Source organism: Eurosta solidaginis, chromosome 3, assembly GCF_040869045.1.
Source record: "Eurosta solidaginis isolate ZX-2024a chromosome 3, ASM4086904v1, whole genome shotgun sequence".
Classification (NCBI taxonomy): domain Eukaryota; kingdom Metazoa; phylum Arthropoda; class Insecta; order Diptera; family Tephritidae; genus Eurosta; species Eurosta solidaginis.
In genome coordinates, this window is record NC_090321.1 from 101308093 (window position 1) to 101324058 (window position 15966).

The 15966-nt window shown below is 38.2% G+C and overlaps 1 protein-coding gene and 1 pseudogene across 1 annotated transcript; both read right to left on the reverse strand.

The window, feature by feature from the left end:
• Positions 1-6533: 6533 nt before the first annotated feature.
• LOC137246564 (uncharacterized) lies at positions 6534-8551 on the reverse strand. The gene is made up of 5 exons (XM_067777648.1): positions 8474-8551; positions 8198-8385; positions 7823-8035; positions 7579-7732; positions 6534-7503 (listed from the first exon to the last, which is right to left on the reverse strand). The coding sequence occupies exons 2-5, from the start codon at positions 8240-8242 to the stop codon at positions 7376-7378; spliced, it is 540 nt and encodes a 179-aa protein (XP_067633749.1). The 5' UTR covers positions 8243-8385; positions 8474-8551; the 3' UTR covers positions 6534-7375.
• Positions 8552-8945: 394 nt separating this feature from the next.
• LOC137245946 (uncharacterized) lies at positions 8946-10552 on the reverse strand (annotated as a pseudogene).
• Positions 10553-15966: the final 5414 nt, after the last annotated feature.

Sequence of the window (15966 nt, forward strand, 5' to 3'; positions counted from 1 at the left end):
AGGAGACACGCATAACATCGAAGATGGAATCGCAGGAAACCCGTATAACATCACAATTGGAAGAACAGAAGACATATTTGGCATTTCAACTGGAAGCGCAAGAGGCACGTATATCTGAAATTTCGGCACTAATTTTGGAACAGGTATCATCGCAGCTCTTTGTGAAACTGGAAGAGCAGGATGCAAAAATTTTACAACTCGAGGACAAAATTGATGCCGAAATAGAAGCGTTAAAAGGTCGTATGGAGAAGTTACAACTAAACCGCCCAGCTGTTTCAACAAGTAATCCAAAGGTAAAAACACCATCATTTGACGGTTCTGTTCCTTTCCAGGTCTTCAAGCTACAGTTTGAGAAGACCGCAGCAGTGAACAACTGGAATGCGGAAGATAAAGTTGCTGCACTGTTCGTGGCATTGAAAGGGCCTGCAGCGGAAATCTTACAGACGATTCCAGAGTATGAACGGAACAGTTATGAAACATTGATGGCTGCTATAGAACGACGTTATGGAAGCGAGCATAGGAAATAGATATTCCAAATTGAGTTGCAAAACCGTCACCAAAGAGCGAATGAGACTTTGCAGGAGTTTGCCTCGGATGTTGAAAGGTTAGCTCATCTCGCAAATGCGGACGCACCCGTGGAATACACCGAGAGGGTAAAAATCCAGAGTTTCATAAATGGCATACGGGACGTGGAAACGAAGCGAGCTACATACGCAAACCCAAAGCTGACATTTGCTGAAACGGTATCACATGCATTGACCCAGGAAACGGCCTCACTATTGAGTAAACCAGCATACAAAGCTCATCGTGTGGAAGTGGAAAGACCAGATTGGGTAGACACAATTTTGGAAGCACTGAAGGGATCACAACAGAAAAATGTCGGAGTTATTAAATGTTTCAAGTGCGACAACCCAGGTCATATTGAACGACATTGCAGCAGCGGTCCCAATAGCTCCAACAATGTGGGTGGTCGTAAACGCAGAGCAGAAGGTGATGAGCAAATCTCCAAGACCACTCAATCGTTAAACTAAATCGATTCAGCCGCAAGGGGCGACAGCTGGCTCCCGCAATTGAATGCCCCATAATCTCTATCTCGCAGATTGGAAGAAGATCGAACAATCTTACTGTCGGAGGACATGTGGATGGAAAGGAACGTTTACTGACTGTAGATACGGGTGCATCTCATTTCATCATTCGAGCGGATTTAATCAACAAGAAGATAACACCACTGCATGGAGCAAGATTGCGTACAGCCACTGGAGAAGACAGCACGGTTCTAGGAGAAGTATCATGTGAAGTCGCAATTGGGAACGACACGGTAGTACACAATTTTATAGTGGCAGAGATTGTTGATGAAATCATAATTGGAGTGGACTTCTTAATCGACCAGGGCATCAAGATCGACATGCAAAGCAAGACGATGCGATATAAGAACATGGATGTACCACTTAATTTCGGCTACGAGAGAGGCTACAGCAGTAAACTAGTGCTGGTGGAAGAGAGTCAGCGAATACCACCAAAATCCGAAGCAGTCATCTGGGCAAAGGTTGATGGAGATTGTGGGACAAACCAATTGTGGGTTGTCGAAGCAGCAAACAAATCAGCACTGAACATACTTGTAGGAAAAACCCTGGCTATTACAAAACAAGATGGACGTATTCCGGTAAGAGTACTCAATGAGTTCAATTCACCACTCAAACTGACTAAAGGAGCTATTTTGGGAAGATGCCAAGAGGCTGAAGTAGTTATTAACTGTGAACAGCTCCAGGAACACGTTTCAGCTAGTAATACTAATCTTTCAAATAACATCACAGCATGGACGCAGGTGCTAGAGGAAGCATATCAGAGTAAGGCAAAACAACTGCTCCTAAAGTACGCGAACATATTTGACCAGGATGGTTCTAAACCAGGCCGCACCAACGTTGTGAAACATCAAATTGACACTGGAGATGCGAGGCCGATCCGTCAAGCTCCACGTAGTGTTCCACTGGCGAAGCGGGAAGATGTGAGTCAAATTATACAAGAAATGAGCGACAGCGGCGTCATCGAACCATCAGCTAGTCCCTGGAGCTCACCGGTAGTACTTGTAAAGAAGAAGGATGGAAAAATGAGGCTTTGCGTGGACTACCGGAAGTTGAATGACGTTACGAAAAAGGATAGCTACCCATTGCCAAGAATTGACGACACTCTGGACTCGCTCTCTGGTACGAAATGGTTTTCCACACTGGACTTGAAAAGCGGCTACTGGCAAGTGGAGGTAAAGGAGGAAGACAAAGAGAAAACAGCCTTCAGCGTCGGAGATGGTCTTTGGCAATTTACAGTAATGCCCTTTGGACTATGTAATGCACCAGCTACTTTCGAGAGACTCATGGATCAGGTATTGAAAGGGCTACATTGGAAAACATGCTTGGTGTACCTGGACGACATCATCGTATTGGGCAAGAATTTCGATGAACATCTTAAGAACTTGGAGGAAGTTTTCCAAAGAATAGCTGGCGCTGGTCTGAAGTTAAGTCCCAAAAAGTGTGCGCTGTTTAAAAAGGAAGTCAATTATTTGGGTCACAAGGTAACGACAGAGGGCATCTGCACTGCGAACGAAAAAATAGAGGCTGTAAAGGATTGGCCAAGACCACAGAACCTACATGAATTGAGAAGTTTTCTTGGGCTGTGCACATATTACCGCCGATTTGTACCAAATTTTTCCAGCGTAGCCCATAGCCTCCATGAGTTTACAAGAAAAAACAAAGATTTTGAATGGAAGAAGGAGCAAGAAGTGGCTTTCCAAACATTGAAGGAGCGTTTGTGCACTGCCCCAATGTTAGCATATCCGATTCCAGGAGCAACATTTATTCTAGATACAGATGCGAGTGGATATGCTATAGGAGGCGTTTTATCACAACTGGTCGATGGACAGGAGAAGGTAGTTGCATATTACAGCCGTTCGATTGGAAAACCAGAGAGGAACTACTGTGTTACGCGGAGAGAGCTGTTGGCATTGGTAGAGTGCATTAAACATTTTCACAAATACCTCTACGGCCAGCGATTCCGTGTCAGGACAGATCACGCAGCGTTGAAATGGCTTCTGCAGTTCCGTAATCCGGAAGGACAATTGGCACGGTGGATCGAGCGACTACAAAGCTACGACTTTTCCATTGAGCATCGAAAAGGTAGTACCCATGCAAATGCTGATGCAATGTCACGAAGACCATGTAGTTTGCAATGTAAGCACTGTTCAAAAGCCGAGGCTAAAGAAGACATTATAGATGTCCTGCTAATGAATATAACATGTACAGATGAATGGGACAAGGAACAGCTAAGAAAGTGCCAGCTAGAAGATGCAGATCTGTCACGAGTTATGCAAGGGCTCGAACGAAATGAAAGACCAAACAGAGAAGAGGTGTCAGCAGAGAGTGCCATTGCGAAGTCATATTGGGCACAGTGGAACAGTTTAGAATTGATATCCGGTTGCCTTCATCGAGTATGGGAGAGTGAGGATGGTAAATACAAGAATAAACTGATAGTTGTTCCCAGAAAGAGGATTCCTGACGTGCTCAGCGAGCTGCATAATGGTCCAAGCGGAGGTCATCTTGGAATCACGAAGACGCTCGAGAAGATTAAACAGAAATTCTATTGGGTTGGTTGCCGTCAGTCGGTCACTGAGTGGATTGCGAACTGCGAGGTTTGCAGCAGAGCGAAAGGGCCCAGAACACGAAGTCATGGCCAGATGAAGCAATATAACTCAGGTGCGCCATTTGAAAGGATCGCCATGGATGTCGCAGGTCCATTTCCTACTAGCAACCGCGGAAACAAATACGTACTGGTGGTTATGGATTATTTCAGTAAATGGCCAGAGGTATACCCAATCCCAAACCAAGAAGCAGAAACAGTAGCAGAAGTGGTTAAAAACGAATGGGTTGCAAGGTATGGTGTACCAATGGAGTTACATTCTGACCAAGGCAGGAATTTCGAATCAGCTGTGTTCCAGGAAATGTGTAAGTCATTGGGCATTCGAAAAACACGGACAACTGCATTGCATCCTCAATCCGATGGTATGGTAGAACGATTCAATAGAACATTGGAGGAGCACTTAAGGAAAGTAGTAGACAAGTACCATAAAGAATGGGATACCCGCATACCATTATTCTTGATGGCTTACCGATCAGCAGTGCATGAGACAATGGGCCAAACCCCTGCAAAAGTAATTTTTGGCAATGACCTTAGACTGCCAGCTGATTTGAAGTTTGGGATAGATGCCAATGCGGAGAGAAATCTCAGGAAATCCACTAGTGATTTGGAAGAAGAGCTAAGAGAAATACATGATCTGATAAGGCAACGCACAAAGATTATGAGTGACAAGATGAAAGCCAGATATGATAAAGCAATTAATTCAGAAGGTTTTCAGGAAGGAGATTTGGTGCTGTTATATAACCCACAACGTAAAAAAGGTTTGTCCCCGAAATTGCAGTGTAATTGGGAAGGCCCATACAAAGTTGTAAAACGGATCAACGATGTAGTGTACCGCATACAAACCATCGGTAAACCACGAACCAAAATGAAAGTGGTCCATTTGGAAAGGCTGGCAACGTTTAGATCGAGAGATTTGTCTGATCGGGACGATCAGACTTAGGTGGTGGCAGTGTCACGGATAATAGCATCACTAAATTATCCCATCACTAAGGCGATGCTAAGGCCATGCCAAGCAGTATTTACGTTAATAATCAAATCAAGTATACACATATATAAGACAGCCCAGAGAGATGTCACACACAGATGCATTTGCTTATATGCCTATGTGCGCGCGAGAGACTGTAAACTACAAACATTCACATCAATAATTCAATCTTTATGTATCTACATAAACGAATAAATAATTGCGTCTACACATATGTACGTATACGAGCAGCGGAGCGGCAATGCACAAACACATGCATATATCTTATCTGAGTTGTCACAAGAGAGAGCAATAATTTGTGCACGTAGTTGTGGCTGGCGATTTTGTAGCCGAAACAACTAGTAAGTTCTGGAAATCGAAGAGCTTAGAAGTATGCAGTGTAAACTATAAAAGCGGGGCAAGCGAGTAAGAAGTAATTCAGTTTGATTTGAGTTGTCAAGCAGTTCCGATTAAGACGATATCTAGCGAGCAATAGCAGTATTATTTTGAATAGCAGAGTTTCATTGAGCTATCAATCAGTGTGGTTATTAAGCAAGCTATTCGTTGCACAGTTTGAGTGTTATTGTGAAGTACTTTAATAAAGGCCATTTTGCATCACTACAAATTGGAGTTATTTATTCAACAGTTTAGTGGTTCGAACTTAGCAGAGGATTGCAAATAAAAGGATTTGCAAGTAAATTCGTTACAATATGTATATACATCAGATTAGAAACTTCAAAAATAACAGTATTTCTCCACTATTTAATGGATGTTATACAATCTACAAACTTCAATCACTCTATCTATTAAAAAAAAGCGCATGAAAATCCGTTGCGTAGTTTTGAAGGTTTAAGCATTCATAGGGACATGGGACAGAAAAAGTGACTATGTTTTATAATATGTAGTGATAGTGATACATGCAAAAATACCAAAAAATTTAACTTTTTTGAAGAATTTTAAGGAAATGTTTAATATTTTTAACGAAAGAGTATTTTTCAATAGATGTATGCATTCTTAACCATTTATGTTACATTAATATGTATGTACATACATATGTCAAGCTGATGTGATATGAAAATACATACCCTGCTAACCATGAGTGGATAAAAATTCGGGTAATCGTATACTGACGCTATCCAAAAAATTGGATAATAAGTTGGATAATTTTGTTCGGCGAGGCGCCGATATTATCCATAGTGAAATGGGATATTTCGTATACGTGTGATCTTCCATCTCTGTCGCACTCATTCAGAACCATCATATCAAAAGTGAATAGCTGAACTGCTCTCACAATGTAATTTTAAAAAGGTTGCATACTTTTAGGCGCTCCAGAGTTGCCAGCCCAATGATAAATTAATCCATAATGCGAATTGAAAATACCTAAAAAATTGCAAAAACCCCACAAAATAACCAAAAACCCCCCAAAAAATGTCCAAAATTTTTCATTCTGTGTTTTAATTAAGAAATTACGATTTTCAACTTAAAAATACAGCAAATTCATTTTAAGTAAGTATGAATAATTTAGATAAATGCATATTTTGCATATTTACATTAAAAAATATTTACAAAAATTCGTTTCAGTTCATTCATTATGTTAAAATACATTTATGTATTAATACATTTCATTTTTCTATTGACTAGTGTTACGTTTTGCTTTTCATTTAAAATCCAAATAAATATTTTTCTTATTTAAAATATAGATCAACTTAAAAATACAACAAATTCATTTTAAGTATGAATAATTTAGATATATGCATATTTTAGATATTTACATTAAAAAATATTTACAAAAATTCGTTTTACTTCATTCATTATGTTAAAATACATTTATCTATTAATACATTTCATTTTTCTATTGACTAGTGTTACGTTTTGCTTTTGATTTAAAATTCAAATAAATATGTTTCTTATTTAAAATATAGATTAGTTATCATTCTTTCAATTAAATTTAATAATATAAAATTTAATAAAATAAAAAAAAAATAAAAACTAAATAATTTTACTTTCAAAATTTAGTTTTAATAATTTAAGAACAGTTGCAAGTTTTTAAAAAATAAATATATAAAACTATAAACATAATTAAGCTCGAAAAAAACTTATGAAATTTGTTCAAATATATTATCCACTGACTTTGTACTGGGTATTTATAAGTAAGAAAAGTGTTTAACATAGGAAAGGAGTACTGATGAGAATTCAAATAGAACGCTTTGTCGCATGTTTCGCTTGGACTTGGCATAAGTTGATCATAATTCAATATTCAACGAACTTTGTACAGCAAAATTTATATCGAAGAAAGCGAGGGATGCTACAAAACGTTCTATGTAAATCGGTATTGGGAATTGGAGGTTATTAACAAAAGAACAATATTACTAGACTATTTATTATATTATAAATAATTTAACGTAATATTCGGAATCGGAAGTTTGAAAAAAAAAAAACAAAACAAAGTATAAAAAGAAAAAGTGGATTTCACAACTTATTGTTAGTTAACTATACTAATCTTAAAGTAAATAATATAAAGTAAAGAAATATTAGGAAGTTATTTACACAGTTAAAGAATAAAAAATATTTTTGTCTAATAACAGCAACTATCGCCACTTTTATTCATTTGTCGTCAGTTCAGCAGGTGATTTCATTTAATACTTTGTATATTTTACTCTCATTTACGCCATAGTGAATGCGATAGTCGCTGTTATTACACAAAAAATTGCTATGCATTAAAAATTAAATAGTAGTCAGCAATTTAACTCCAGATTTTTTTTTTCGTCTGACATGCTTAAATCTATTGCGACTTAAAAGTACATAATGCCTAATAGCTAAAATCTTATCACTATGTATACTTGCGAATGCCCCTATTGATTATTAAAAAAGCAAATATTAATATTTAGCGACAAAAAATTACTAATTTCAAATATGTTGATACCTACCCAGAACCATATCTACGACCTTTAGACTTGTAAAGGATTTCTTCCCTAATCCGCCGTAGCAGTTATACTCCCACGCCAACTCGTCAGTAAAGAGTGACTGCATGACACTCTCGATTGAGCCTTTTGTGCCTTTTAGCCGAAAAATGATTGCCGACTATAAAATTATAAGATTATATATATATATATATATTCAATTGTAGAGTGCTTTATTTATATATTAGATCTAGTAAAAATAGGGGCATACCATAGCATCAGCGTGAGCCTTATTGGTAAAGCACTCTTCCACCTTCAGCAAAGTTTCTTCTGATGACATAGGGAGCAAACTTTGTAAAAAGGTTTGTTCCTCGCTGCACACGTCTCCGGAGATACGGCTGATGCTTCTTTGCGTTTTGGCGGAAAGCACCTTAACCTCACGCAGAACTTGGCCTTGAGTCTGCACCTCTGCACGTTCGGGCATCTAAAATTTAAGTTGAATTTCATTAAGGTAAAATTTGACTTATGGACAAATCAGGATAGCGCTAGACCAAAACATTAAATCAAACACCAAAGATTTATCAATTGGTTGTGAATTAATGCCAGCACTACCACTCTATGGACTGAATTTATTAAAAAAACCCACCTTGTCGGCAATCACTTTTTCTAAAGCGGCTAGTCGTTTCAACATTTCTTCCTGCCGGGCCTATATCCTTGAAACTGCAGCCAAAAGGCGTTCCATTTAAGTGACCTCTTCAAAGTCACTCTTTTCAGCCAGTGGTTGGGTGGCAGCACGTTCGTAAAATGTTTGGGAAGTTTTAAAGCGTCGTGATACTAAAAAACAAGAAGGATACAATTATAAAGAATTTAATGAGAATAATCATTATGATAGGCAGAACTAAGAATAAAAAAATTGCATTACCATTTGCCTGACTGGTTCCCGGCTCCTCTTCCTCGACAAAATTTGAATCTATATTTGACCTATGAAAAATTATAAAATAGATTATGTAATAATGGAACTAAAATAAATTTATTACCTACTGGGATTGCAAAATACTTAAAGTCTAGGTCTTCTTTACTTATGCTATAAATGCTCTCATCTATAATCTGACCTACTAAAATACCTAATCCAGATGAGGAAACAATGGGCTCTCTAAAAAAGTCTGCAACTTGTGTCAAAATTACAACATTAAAAGTGTTTCCTTCGCTCTGTTGGTTGACTATTTTTAGGGAACCCATTTTACTGCTATAAAAAAAAAATATCCCTGTCTTTGGTAGAACTTATAACAAATTAATCCATACTTGAAATTTTGCTGAAATCCGTAAAATTGCGCCTTTCTTCAATTCTTAAAAATAATTGCTGCAGTATATTATTTGGACTATTAATCATTTTCTTATTGCATATATTTTTCGAATTTATATGCTGAAAAGTTATCTAGTGGACCGAACTGTTTAACGCAATCAGTTAAATGTAAAAGCCCGTGAACATTAAAACTAACAAAATCCGCACCGTATAATTCAGCAAACACTCTAACAAATTCTTCTAACATTTCATTCGCGACATTGGATTCTACTCTACAAGACTTCTCACAAGAGAGAAGTCTAATACCGCAATGTAATAGCAAAAAGTGAGAATACAGGTTGTCTGGAATGCAGTCTTTTAAAACGAACAAGCCTGAATACAATAAAAATTGGCGGTATTCTGTTGACTTCCAGTTTTTTACTTATCTAAATCTCGGCTGCGTCTAGGGAATTCAGAGGGAACGTAACTGTTGAGAAACTTCAATTTTGCATTCATTCTTGTTACGTTCCCTCTTGTTACAAGCTTTTCAAGTAGTTTCTTCATTACTCCTAAGTCCACTAAATGCATAGGTTCTAAAGGGAACTGAGAAACCATGTCAATATTTACGGATTCTAACACATTTTCATTATCCCTAAATTGATCTAAATGATGTTGCATATCTATTCTATTCTTAAAAGAAATATCTGTTCTGGGTTCTGCTACAACTTGAGAAAAGCTCATCCTAGCTCCGAACTTCTGACCTACTTGTTCACATTTAGGGCAGCTTCTTGCCCCCGTGTGCGACTTGACACCAGTTACAAAAGATCGTGCTGGTGAATCGCAAGTGAAAAGCCTTATATCAAATTCTTTTAAAACTTCAGCGGATCCTACCTTTACTCCGTTCTGACGTAAATTATTTACTTCTGCGCAAAATTCCAATAAAAAACTATTTACGTCCGGCGGCTTACTCATTCCTGAGTAGCAAGCCATGAAAAAGGGCCTTGATTTGGGAAACTCTACTACGTGACCTAAAATTGGCCATAATGCCCTATTAGAACTTTTGAAAATTTTCAGTCCGTCTATGCCTACATCTATGGAAATCCGTTCCAAGCCTTGTAAAAAATTAAATTCTTCAAATGCGAAATTGTACTGTATTCCCAAATACAATAGCTCCCCCTCGGGAAAAGGTCTAATATAAACTGCTTCCCTACTTGTTCCCATAACTGTTCGAGCATCTAACGGTAGTCCTTTGAGTCCGGCGCCCTCCAAGGAACGTAGAAGGTCGGTAAGGCTGATTTGAGTTGTTTTTTGCCGGATCGCCCAACCTTTCAACGCTGATCGTATTCTGTCTGTGAGGCTTAATGTCTCCTCCAAACTTTCTACCAACTCATCGTCGTCAAATAAAAACCTCTCACTGTCGCTATCGCTATCGATATATTCTTCGTCAATATTTAAGTCAAAAGTAGTGGGCTCCGCATTGGGAAGTGGCTCATCATCGCTTGCTACTCTGAGAATAAAAGTATCCCTGCTAGTAGATGGTATATCATCACTGCCTACTTTGGAAGATTCGTTAAGGCCTATATGTGCTTCCCTACTAGTTGATGGTATATCATCACTAACTACTCTAGAAGAGTCGTTGAGCCTACGAAACTTGTTTACAGTTTCATCATAAACTGCCTTCTCCTTCCTCAAAAGTTTGTTAAATGTTTTCCTATTCATGTTTGTTTTAATGATAAATAGCTAATAGTTATATAAAAAAGATAAAAATAACTATGATCATAATAATGAAAATAAAACTGGTAATATTATTAATAATAATGATAAGAATAAAATAACAAATATAATAATGGCTAATATAATAATATTTGTAATAAAAATTGAAAATGTGGTGTATGTCCTTTATAATTGACCCATAAATGAACTGCAAATAAGAAAATTAAAAGAAAAAATTAGTAAAATTTACAAATAAAACAGAAACAAACACATAATGAAAGCTACAGATGAATTAAAATAAGGTCAGGAAGTCTAAGTTGGGGGAAACCGAACATTTTATACCACGCCGATTTTAGGCACAAAAAAAAAAACTGAAATTGTTCAATAATATACTACTTACGGTCTAATTCTGATAGTAATCGGTAACATAGCAATGCATAGTTTCGCGATTGAAATAAAATTAAAAATTAAATAAATGCTTCTAAACTACACCGGGTACTCCAATGCTTACCCAAGGACGTCCTGTCCCAGGGCAACAACAGCGTCCTCACCTACCACAACTCAGGCGTAGTCACCCGTCACTTACCCCTAGCGTGCTGATGCCTCCCCCGCTGCCCTTCAGAATTCTGCCATTAAACTGTAATGGATAACTGTGAAGATCACTGAGATAGTCGATTTCATGAAGCGGCACAACATCTGCATTGCTGCGATTCAAGAGACTAAACTAACAGCAAGATCTGCATTGCAGACCTGTCTTGTGTATGATGTCCACAGAAAAGATCGCGAGAGCGGAAATGGAGGTGGCCTTGCGTTTGTCATACAGCACTCTGCGCAATATCATCTGTTTGATTCCGACATCGACTGCAAAGACAGTGTCTTAGAACGTCATCGCCTATCTGTCCGGTCAGGCGATGCAAACCTAGAAATCACCAACATCTACATCCCCCATAAAATAAAATGATAAAGTTTCCATCGCCTTTAGCAATGCGCAAGCGTTTTCTGTGGGCATTTGGTAATGCATCTTTCTGTAGGCAAGGTTATAGACGTCGTGCAAGCAGACGGACGCATTAACAAAAACAAGACTCACCCATTACCATCACCTCTACAAGGCCAAGCCCTCTAAATCAATAGGCCCAGGCGAAATAGTCATACCCGTGCAAAAAACCTTCGCGCTGAAAAAAGAAACAACATAACGCACGTTTTCAACCTCTCGCTGAGGTCCTTAGTCGTTCCCGAACAATGGGAAATTGATAGGATATTTCCACCACTAAAGCCTGGGAAACCAGCAAACGAAGGCGAGTCATATCGACCGTTCTCACTCTTTTCATCAGTCTTTGCAAAGCCACCCATAAATATTACTTCCTCAAAAAGCATAACACTACCCGCGCTAAACGCCATAAACACTCAGATAAGTTACGGACTGAACCAGGAAAAACCGCAGCATAGGATGGTGCTCGTGGCACTTGACCTGTCCAAAGCTTTTGATACAGTGAACCACGACATGCTACTCGAACACATAGAAGGTCCACACCTTCCCCTTTGACTTTACAGGAACAAAACCGGTAAACAGGTGGTGGGGTTGATGGTGGTGTCGTATCCCCGCTTATGTTTAATTTATACATACCAAAGCTCCCTTACCCACCGTATCCTATGCCTACGACCTGAAACCATTACCGACTAATTCCTAGGCCACTCTGTTTACGACGTGGAAGAAATAGATGACACATTGGAATGGGGTGAAGCACTAGTAACACAACAAAATAAAACCGAAGGTCACGATCGCAATGTTGAAATAGTGTCCAACAATGGTTTAGAGATAGAAACTATATTCGCGAAAACACCTTTCAACACAACTTTTTTTTTCTGTGTACACAGGAAACAATTTTTTGTACAAAAGGATTTTGCACGGATTAAATTTTGATTGCACCCCATTGGGGGACCGGCCAGCGTCTTTTGACACCCTTCCCGATATTATTGGACGCGTATAAAGAGTGTCATGCTTTCGTATAGAATTGCCATCATTTGAACGACTCAACATTTTTGTTTTCCGTTTTCGGATTCGCAATCTGGGTCCAAGACGAATCTTTTGATACATCTCCCGACATTTTTGGACGTGTGTTTATAGTGTGATGGGTAATTCTATACGACAGCATGACACTGCTAATACGCCACTAAAAATATCGGGATATGTGCCAAAAGATGCGCTTTGATCCCAAGACGACAAAATCTTTTTCAGATTCGTTTGTTTCCTGTGCAAGCGCAAAACTTCCACACACTTTTATTGCAATGCATAAATACGAAATTGAACTACCCTTGATGATCATACCCATTTTTTTAGTTTTCGATAGCATATTTTTTTGAATTTTCAATAAACTGAATAAAATTCATCTAATTTTTTTCTTAGTTTTAGCGAAACTAGTTTGTTCAATTGTTAATTTATTTATTTATTAGCCCGGGAGACTGCAATGAGTTGCACATTGTATCTTGGTAAAAAGTAAACAAAAATCAGCTGATCAATTACGCAAAATCAACTTTGCCAGATCATATCGACGGTAATTCATTACTTTAGCACACAACTGCTCAAACTCGTCTAAAAATATCGTGAAAGGTTTCAAAAGACGTGATTTGGATCCAAGACAACGAATCCGAAAGCGGAAATTAAAATTTGGTAATTCTTTACTTTAACTAAAACTCGTTCAAAAATATCGGGAGAGGTGTCCAAAACACGCTTTTGACCCTGGACCGGAAGCGGAAATAGAAAATTTTATTTCTTTCCAGAGATATTTGCAAACAAAATCGAAAACGTTCATGTGGTTGTTATTTTGATGTTTTTGTTGTACCCAAAAACATCAAAATGTTGTACCCACCAAACCGGTGTTCGACCCACCCAGGGTAATTTTTTATAAGCGCGGCCAAAGGCCGCCAACGCAGAAAGGTGTTCTGCGCAAAAATACTGTGGATTCCACCCCCGGGTTCGGAGGTACCAGCGGGTCTTTTTTCGGTTTTTCGTTAATATCTTTTGAACGAGTTAAAATTTTTATTTTCCACCTGCGGATTATTAATACTGATGTCAAGACGCGTCGCTGGACACCTCTCTCGATATTTTTGGACGCGTATTAGCAGTGTCATACTGTCGTATAGAATTACCAAAATATGCGTCTAGGACCCAGAATGCGAATCCGAAAACGGGAAAAAATGTTTGAGGCGTTCAAATGATGGCAATTCTATACGAAAGCATGACACTCTTAATACACGTCCAATAATATCGGGAAGGCTGTCAAAAGACACTGGCCGGTCCCCTGTTGTTGTTGTTGTTGTAGCGATAAGGTTGCTCCACGAAGGCTTTGGGGAGTGTTATCGATGTGATGGTCCTTTGCCGGATACAGATCCGGTACGCTCCGGTACCATGGCACCATTAAGGCGCTAGCCCGACCATCTCGGGAACGATTTATGTGGCCACATTAAACCTTCAGGCCATTCCCTCCCTCCCCACCCGCAAGTTCCATGATGGGATTAGGGTCGCCAGAGCCTCGTCTGTTAGTGAAACAGGATTCGCCACGGATAGGTGAGGTTGACAAATGGGTTTGGAGAAGCTATATATTGCGCAGGCAACCTGAAGGGTTGCGCTACACAGCCCCTTGAATATGGTATTTTAGTCGCCTCTTACGATAGGAATACCTACAGCGGGTATATTCTGATCCCCTAACCAGCTGGGGGCCGGTCCCCTAATGGGGTGCAATCAAAATTTAATCCGTGCAAAATGCCTTTGTACACAAAATTGTTTCCTGTGTACAAAAACATTACAACAACCACACAAAAAATTGCAATTTCTTTTGCAAGTATCTCCTCATAGACTAAAAATTTGTGTTTTCATATTCGCGTTTCCGGGTCCAAAACGCATATTTTGATACATCTCCCGATATTTTTATACGTTTATATAAAGTTTTGTTGTTGTTGTTGTAGCAGTGATTTATTTAGAGTGAATAGAATTACCTAAATTAATTAACATACATATCTTTAAATATGTCCACATTCTTTTTCTTTGCCAACAAGATCATAAACAAATGGCACCATAGTATCCGCTTGTTACCCCAAGTAAACCAACACTTTCGAGGGTGGTATAAAAAGGCGAGCGTTTGCTTTCGTATTAAATAAGCGGAACATAATAACTATTTATTTCACATTTATATAAAAAAAATTTTTCTTTTTCTTTAGCTCACAACTGCTAAAACTAGTCATAAAATATCGGGAGAGGTGTCAAGAGGGCGTCTTTGAATCAGGACAACGAATACGAAAACGGAAATTGAAAATTTTATATCTCTGCAGAGATATTTTTAGTTGAAGTTGGCGTTTTTCATGTGATTATTGTATTGTTGTTGTTCACAGGAAAACATTTTGTATACGAAGGTAATTTGCACTGATTTAATTTTGATTCCACCTCCTTGGTGGTATATTTTTATCAGCGCGGCCGAAGGCCAAAATTCTATGCATCACACCGCCGGTTTCGGAGGGAGCGGGGATCATTTTTCGTGTTTCCGTTAATACATTTTGGGTAACTGCAAATATCTCTGCACAGATATAAAATTTTCAATTTCCACTTTCAGATTCGTTGTTCTGAGTCCAAAGCTCTTTTATTGACACCTCTCCCGATATATTTTGACTAGTTTTAGCAGTTGTGAGCTAAAGAAAAGAATTACCAGCAAATATTGTGCCATCAAACACTTAACTAATTTGGCTATCACCATAATACCTGTATTTACTCAGAACCATTCATATTATGACAATACCAAACAATATTCCTGATCTCGGTCAGGTCCATAATATGTAACACTGATTTTGTATCTTCATAATAAGGGCAAGTTCTGCAATATATTTCCAAATTTGCACTCCTACAACAGCAAAAAAGTTAGTTATACTAAAATAACTAAACATTTACTTACCTCAGATAATCCAACGTTGAAGTGGCGTCTTGGAGAAGCCCTTTTGTGACTGATGAAAGCTGGTTTATTACGTTGGAGGTTTTTTTTTTGAACGTTCACTTTTCTGTTATATTTTTATTTTTTTTATTTTTAATGTCCTTACTCACTTGAGCACTTCTAAAATTCAATTTTTATTAAATTATTTTGAAATTAGACGCGTTTTGCTTAAAAAATTTTCAAAAATGGTGGCGAAATGTGTAGTATCTTATTGTTTCATTCCCACATCATACTACTGTTTCATTCGCACATCTTAGAAATTTACCACAATTATGAAAAATGTCCCACAAATGTGAGTTGGTGTTAGTTGTGTCCAAAAAGAAGTTGAGATAGTATTGGTTTTTGAGGTGAAAATAGCAAAATGTGGTTAGCCATGGTTAGCAGGGTACATATGTACATACATGCCTATAAACCTACGCCCGAAGTTAAATAACGCAGCGAATG

Coding starts and splice junctions, on each gene's coding strand:
- LOC137246564 (XM_067777648.1), bottom strand. CDS start 8,242: ATGTTGAAACGACTAGCCGCTTTAGAAAAAGTGATTGCCGACAAG. Junction 8,036..8,197: donor AAAAAGTGATTGCCGACAAG/GTGGGTTTTTTT, acceptor CTTAAATTTTAG/ATGCCCGAACGTGCAGAGGT. Junction 7,733..7,822: donor AGGCTCACGCTGATGCTATG/GTATGCCCCTAT, acceptor ATAATTTTATAG/TCGGCAATCATTTTTCGGCT.